This window comes from Arachis duranensis, chromosome 4 (genome assembly GCF_000817695.3).
Source record: "Arachis duranensis cultivar V14167 chromosome 4, aradu.V14167.gnm2.J7QH, whole genome shotgun sequence".
Taxonomy (NCBI): Eukaryota; Viridiplantae; Streptophyta; class Magnoliopsida; order Fabales; family Fabaceae; genus Arachis; species Arachis duranensis.
In genome coordinates this window covers 1,547,923-1,555,670 of record NC_029775.3, presented here as the reverse complement: position 1 = coordinate 1,555,670, position 7,748 = coordinate 1,547,923, and the positions used below count along the sequence as shown (strand labels likewise).

At 29.9% G+C, this 7,748-nt stretch overlaps 2 protein-coding genes across 3 annotated transcripts in view; one reads left to right on the top strand and one right to left on the bottom strand.

Moving 5' to 3' along the window:
- The window catches only part of LOC107482410 (uncharacterized), a 7,032-nt gene extending 1,909 nt beyond the window's left edge, over positions 1-5,123 (top strand). The window contains exons 3-10 of one of the 2 annotated variants that reach the window (XM_016102884.3): positions 356-417; positions 636-795; positions 934-1,054; positions 1,325-1,406; positions 2,224-2,327; positions 3,222-3,300; positions 3,565-3,615; positions 4,756-5,123. In XM_016102884.3, coding sequence (XP_015958370.1) covers positions 356-417; positions 636-795; positions 934-1,054; positions 1,325-1,406; positions 2,224-2,327; positions 3,222-3,300; positions 3,565-3,615; positions 4,756-4,839 — 743 coding nt within the window. In that variant the 3' untranslated portion in view covers positions 4,840-5,123. The remainder of the gene's footprint in view (positions 1-355; positions 418-635; positions 796-933; positions 1,055-1,324; positions 1,407-2,223; positions 2,328-3,221; positions 3,301-3,564; positions 3,616-4,755) is intronic. The other variant, XM_016102885.3, reaches the window with a different exon arrangement.
- Positions 5,124-6,777: 1,654 nt separating this feature from the next.
- The window catches only part of LOC107482411 (oil body-associated protein 1A), a gene marked incomplete in the record, with an annotated part of 4,535 nt that continues 3,564 nt past the window's right edge, over positions 6,778-7,748 (bottom strand). Inside the window, 2 exon segments of the mRNA XM_016102886.3 lie at positions 6,778-7,160; positions 7,600-7,748. Coding sequence (XP_015958372.1) covers positions 6,979-7,160; positions 7,600-7,748 — 331 coding nt within the window.

The following is a 7,748-nucleotide window of genomic DNA, read 5'->3' as shown; positions in this document are numbered from 1 at the left end:
AAGCAAGAGCCTCTTTTTGGATTTGCTTGATTTTTACATAGGCTTTCTTTTTTCTTTTTCCATTTACAATCACTAAAGATCGAACTCTTGATTTTTCGGACAAAAAACTCTAATACCATATCGTGAAAGTACTCCTTCCAAAAATTTAAACTAATAGGAAGAGGCAACATGAATGACTATATCTCTAATAGTATCAAACCCAGCATGCTTATAACATTTTACTGATTCAACATTTGCTAATGTTTATTAAGCTTGATGCTTACTCATTTGTGTGTATAAGTAACTATTTGTTTAGTCATAGTAGCAAGTAGAGTTGCAATTGTTGCCTTATTGTAGTTTTTATACTTTTGTGTAGAACCACAGAAACCTATCCAAGATATTGCTAAAGGTTTGCATGGTTCAATCATATCAGTGAAGGTACATTATTGTTATTTTAATGACAGATACTACACGTTATCATTTTATCTTTTGAAGCAAAAAAAAAAAAAAAATCTACTTCTAAAAAAAGTGAGTTTTTGAACCTTGAAATATGATGAATGCATTTGTATCTGCTACTTGCATCAAATATTTGTTTTATCCTATGGTTTATGCATTTGAATTTATAAATGATTTGTAGCTTCTTCTTCTAATTTTAGGTCATTCTAGCAGATGAAGATAAAAGGAAATTGATCTTCTCTGAGAAAGAAGCTTCTTGGTCCAAATATTCAGGGCAGGTCAAAGTAGGGGACATTTTCGAAGCAAGAGTTGGCTCGGTCGAGGACTACGGTGCATTCGTTCATTTGCGCTTCCCGGATGGTAATAACTCCTAATCGTCAAGTTTAACTACTTTACACTGTCAGTGAAATCCAATTAAGTGCTGCTGTATTATCTATATAGCAGCACTTAATTGGATGTCAATGTATTTTAATACCAAACAAATACAGTATGATGCAGGTCTTTATCACCTTACCGGATTAGTACACATCTCAGAAGTATCATGGGATCTAGTTCAAGATGTAAGAGACATCTTAAAAGAAGGTGATCAAGTGAGGGTCAAAGTTATTGGTGTTGATAGGTAATCGTTCTATATATTCTCAAAACATGCTTTAGAGATTAGATTTTAATGCAGTTTTCTGTAAGTATAATTAGAAAAATGAAATATTTTTATCCAAATACAAGCATCGTTTGCTACTTAAAAAAAATATTATTTTTTTAGTTATTTTTGTCATGTTTTATAATATTTTGAGAAAATTTTTGTACGAAAATTTTGGTAGCTTACCCTGGTTTTTAAAAGAATTTTATTTTGCATGGGGAACTACATTTTAACTTGTCAAACTTGTTGCAGAGAAAAATCAAGGATTACACTGTCAATTAAACAGTTAGAAGAAGATCCACTTCTAGAAACTCTGGACAAAGTAATACCACAGGTTTGTATGAATTGTATCTATGATTCCTTGTATGCATTTAGTTATGTTATTATTGTATGCTATTTTTAAATTTATCGATACACCGGTATTTCAGTAATTTTTAACGATTCTGTTTCTGGTTGGAAAAATTGATTAGTAATACCGTCTCAGCCATATAATTTAGTTCAATGGTTAAAAAGAACTGCAAACCTTTTAAACTAAAGTTACAAACTATTCACCCAACAAACTTTTATTATTCTAAAATTTTATGAGAATTACTCTCAGATGAATTGGTTTTTCTGTAATTTTTAAGAAAGACTAAGTTGTTCTATAATGATATTTTTTAGAGACCTAATTATTTAATAATAAAATTTATTAGATGCTTATTTGTCTATCAAGTATGTTAAAAATTTTATTGAAAGCGATATGAGAACTATTCTGTAAAGAGTAATTTTCAGAGACTTCTTAATGATTAATTTAAATATTTATTCATTTTTCTCAGTCTTATTTAATTTATTTAGAGTAATAAGATAAGTAGGTTTTTGGAGTATTTTTTGACTAACTTACATATCTCTAAAGAAAAAAAAAGTGCAAATTAAGTCTTTGAAATTTTTTTGCAATGAACTTATAGGTTCCTAAGGGAAAAAAAATATAAAGTACCTCAAAAAATTGCAATATTGGATGTAATTTTTCAGAAACCTATAAATGCAGTATTTCAAATTTCAATTCTTGAGGGACTTGATTATTTTTTTTTTTCTAAGACTTATAAATTCATGGCAAAATTACTCAAAAATCTACATGGCTCTGCCTTATTTAAGTTATATTTTTTATATTATAGGATGGTATAGCTGATCCTGATTCTTCTAGTGATAGTGAAAGTGGTACTATTGAGCCTCTTCCTGGGCTTGAAGCAATCCTTGAAGAGCTCAAACAGGAGGATGGGTATGTTTCCATGCATTATTGTCTCTTGTTTTTTATGGTAGCGTTTGGTGGAGAGACAGAGACGGAAAAACAGAGACTGAGAGAAAGAGATTGAAATAAATATCAGTATTCTATTTGGTGCAAAGTGAGAAACAGAAATTGAAACAAGAATGAAATTCTAATTTAATTTGTACAAAGGATAAAATTGGAATTAATTAATTGAAATGAATGTATTTTAGGTATAAAATGTTATTAAAGTTTCTGTCTTTATCTCTACAAATTTTAGTCCCCTGTGTTCCCATTTTTTAGAGGTATTGAAATACTGAAATTTTGGGATAGAGACAGAAATTTTAGTACCAATCTTTGAACCAACAAACATGACAGTTTCTCAGTCTCTGTCTCAGTACCTCAAAACAAACGCTATATGTTTATTTTTCTATTGTAAAATATTTCTCACATTACAAATTTGATATATTGATAATTTAATGTATACTATTAATAAAATAAAATAATTTTATTTAAAACATCATGAAAAAGAGCACATAATTAGTATTATGTAATTATGTTATTTTATACCAATAAGTAAATGTATAATAAAATAATTATCTCTTTTAATTTTTTAAACAATCATGTTATGTTAAATAAGTTTTTTCTCATGACAATAATTGTAATTTTATTCAAAAAGTACTTATATATTTCCCATCTCGAAATAATTTAACTGTTTTTAATTCTAATAAAAAACAATTTTATAAATATACCTAAATACAAAATGCTTTCTACTTCTATTTTAAAAGAAGTATTTTATTTTCAGAAAAATATATATACTTTTGTTATATTGTTCCTTCAAATGATGATATATAAAAGGCATGTGAAGAAGTTTCTGTTGATGGTACGATGATATTATTCATGTGACAGAATTTATGAAGCAAGAATAAGCCGTCAAGGATTTGAAAAACGGGTTGTCTCACAAGACTTGCAACTTTGGCTCTCTAATGTGAGTTTTTTTAAATAATTTTCTTTTGAGTAATGTTAGAGAATCATTAAAATTTATTGATTTTTACTATCAGTTAGTTATCAATAATTAAAAATATAAAAAAATATTATCAAATTACTATACTAAATGAATAAGTTGATGAGTAATGATGATAAAATACAATAAATTCTGATGTCCTAACATTTTTTTTTCTTTTATCTAACTAGGGCGAAGTTGTTCACATTCTTTTTTTTATCTTGTATTTATTTATTTATTGTTTTCTAGGCACCTCCAGTAAATCAAAGATTTACCCTCCTTGCTAGGGCGGGAAGACAGGTAAAATAAAACCTCTTTGTAGCACAAACTCTTATATTTTTTTTCGAGACTCACCAAAAATCGAACTCTTGATCTTTTGGATATAGAGGTCTGATACCGTATCATGAAACATTGCAAAGGTTTAAGCTGATAGAAAAAAGCAACCTGAATGATTATATCTCTAACAAAATTTTGTTACATTCACCAATCCAAAAGCCAAAGAAAATGGAACCAAAATCTGATTCCTACAAGAAGAATAAATTTCGAGAACGGCGAGATGAATCTAAAAACTAGAACATGTCTTTCTTCCTAATATCTCTTGCCTTTTCTCTAGTGGCTTTTTCTTATACACAGCCTAAGAACCTAAGTTGATATAGAAATCTGCAATCTGAACTGAATAGAGAAAAAAGAAGATTATAGACTCTCATATGCATTGACTTCTCTAAGCTCTAGTTTCTTTTTCCTTGCCTTGAGTGTGAAAGCCTTTGCCATATTGCAGTGTCCTTGTCCTACTTGATTGGTACCAGGTTTTTTTTGCCTTGATTATACTCTGTCCTTGTCAATAATTAGTACTAAGATGTTGTCATCTTCTTTTCTTTCTCATCAAAGCCAGAACTTGATATAATCTAGGCCCTTCATTATGATTGGTACCTACACACTGAATTAAAAATGGCTGTATTTGTTTCTCATCATAACAAATCATTTCCAATCTTAATTCAACATGACCATTTTCAATTATTTTGTATTGATCACTTTCTTATTGACAGGATTCTAGAAATCTTTGATAATTTTAAAAAAGCAATGCTACGACACCAATAAAATTTATTATTTTTTGCCAATACTTGACTAACTCTAATTACTAAATTCTAAATTCTAAATTCTAATAGTATAAAAATAACATGTTGGTCTAAATTATTCGCTAAAATTAATAAAAATATTAGTTCTCTAGCATTTTTCATTTAAAAATAAAGAAAATAATTAAAAGAATTGGGGAAAAAGTGAACAGAAACAGAGTTTACAAATAACAGGACATGTGACTTGTGAGAGGCAGAACTTGTAAATTCGAACTGTTTTTGCCTAATTCTTTTTGTTACTAAATATTTTCGTAAAGATAAATTTTTTGTAGTTATATATAAAATATATTTTATAATTTATTTGCAGGTTCAGGAGGTACATTTGACAACGTCACTAGATCAGGAAGGAATCAAAAAGGCCTTACAACGAGTATTAGAACGTGTTCCCTAAATTGATTTTGAGTCACCGAGAAACTCCACAATGATTGTACAGTGATTTGGCATCATATAATATATTGTAAAAAAAAAAAAAAATTCTAGTTGGTGTTGTGACTTAACTCACAAAAAGGTTTCTTGCAGAGACACTCCATATAGTTCAGTTATTCAATCATTTGAAATTTTATCAATTCATTTACGATATAATTGACTTAGTTGACATCAGTAACAAAAAATCTTCTTATGCACACTTATGTATGCTTGTATGCTTGATATTATGTACAGCTTATATTATGTTTATGAGATGGTATCAAAAACCCTTCAGGGATGAAAGGGAAGAAGAAGTTGAGAGAGAAAGCACAAGGTTTTAAAAGAGGGCTTTCATTATTTGTAATTAAAAGAGTGACTATCAATCATGTCGTTACACTAATTTCATGTCTTATATAGCAATTCTAATAGCTAATGAGCAACCAACTAACTTTTAACAGAATAATCACTTTGCCAACTTAACTGATTAACATAAGCGTAACTACCATTTATTTCTAACATCTTCTCTCAAACTGAGGAGGGTTGTGAAACCAGCTTCAATTTGGTCCTAAAACGAACAAAGGCATCATGGGACAGAAACTTTGTAAGTACATCGGCAATTTGATCAAAGGAAGAAATGTGCTCAACATGTGCTTGCTGCTGAACAACTCTGTTTCGGACAAAGTGCAAATCAATTTTAAAATATTTTGACCTACTGTAAAGTATGGGATTGCGACTCATCAACATATAAATTAGGTCAAAAGAATATTAGAATTTTCGTGGCTCATAAATAATCACCTTACATATAACTCGGCTATTATCTCTATAACTCTATCTTTACAACCTAATCTATCCCGTATTATTCAATAATTGTCACCTATAGTTCGGCGAACAAGTCAAATAAATAGACATAATCATTCAAGTAAAAAAATAACCTTCTCACATATCACCCCTAATAATTCAGAGAAATAGTTAAAAAGGACGTTAGTACTTCAAACATAACTACACTATAGTCTACACGTGCTCACTAATATCTTGACAACCGAAAATATTCGAAAACGGTCATTTCTCTATAAATTTGTATAAAGTAAAGTAAGATAAAAGAATACATATAAAAATCTAATACTTAAGTCATTCTCACTTTCTTCTTTGAATTATTACTGACTTGAACATTAAAGTACTTTTTGAAGGTATCCACCTCGTTTGATGTTCTTTGAACTCCAATGTATACCTTATTTGTAGAGAAGGCAGGATGACGTCTTCCTTTCTATAAAGAGCTATACCTCGGACAGAGTCTTTAATAACAAGAACATTTGGTTCCAACTATGGAGTCGACCTTAATGTTACCCAATATTTTCTTTTTTTACTTGTTATTCCTCTTTTTTTTGGAGGACCTCGACTATGGTTGATGAGCAAACTCCACTTCCTCCTGCACCAATTTAGGTCAAGTTATTAGCCATGAATGCTATGCTACAAGCCAAGGTCCAAAGGATAGCCGACCTATTAGCTCAGTAACAGATTGGTTTTAACGAAGATGAGGACGTAAAAAAAGAATGTCAACAATGGCAACCACGATGACCATATCTCAAAGACCAATACTGTAGTAGAAATTATTCCAACCAGGGGAGCAAAGAGATCTTCTAATTCCTACTCTAAATGCATCATAAGTTTTTTAACTATCTGCCAATTAACTGCACTCTCCCAACGTCCCTCAAGTCATACGAGGGACTTGGTGATCTAAACCTATATATATAATATATGTCATAAAATTCTGTTTTATGATGCCACTTAAGCCGAAAGAAAATCACCTCATAATCCCATTTGACTTCAATCACTAGACACATACATAGAGTATAAGACTCGCTAACTATGAAGCCTGACGCTTGTCGTGCTATTATCATATTATTAACAAATTAAACATATATGATTCCCAATACATAACATGAGTTCTTCACAACACTTTATACCCTTTATTCTCAAACTGATCCTAAGGTAATTAAGTGCTAATAAAAGACGACAACTTTGGATTAAGAGATCCCTACTCCTCATACATATAATGTTATGATCATTGTTAATAATTATACAAGTTGTGCATCATCTTCATCATCACCAGATATATGATGATTGTTCAAACAAAGACCCTGGTGGCAGATGGAGGTTGATTATTTGGGAGATGGACCTCTCTAAGAACAGTCTTAAGACCTTTACCTCCACCATTGGCCAATGGATCAATTCCATGTTCGGGTCCTTTCATATACTCTCTGTTCATTCTCTCTTTCTCGTGATCCACGCCCAAACGCTTCCCACAATCTACACATGTAACAACAACAAACGCTTTACCTTTATTTTATTTATCAAGTATGACTATATAATTTTATTTAAGTGCCATTAAATTACTAAAAAAATATTTTTGTAATAAATTTTTTATTCTGTTTAATAAATATTTAATAATTAAAATAAAAAACATCATTTTCAAAAATATTTTAACATAATAAATAAAAAACATTTTAACACAATAAATAGATAAAAACTTTTTTACATCTCTGTATTTAAATATAATTGATAAATAAATAACACTTTTACTCAAAATATTCAAACATTAAATTATTTTTATTTTTTTTGTAAAAACTTTAAAAAAATATTTACATTTTTTCCCTTAAAAACTCACCATATATTTCTTGTTCTACAGTTTAGGGTTTAGGAATCATAAAAGAATATTCTAAACAAAAGGACAGGATATAAACCATACCTTGTACAAGCTCTTTGTAGACTTGGCCATCTCTAGTAAACGCCATCATGAGCTGAGGCACCCCAAGAGGGAGACAGTCACCTTTGTCAACTTGCCAAAAATGGTAAACTTTACCATAAGTCTTGCAAACCGACTCCAGGTCCCGGCGC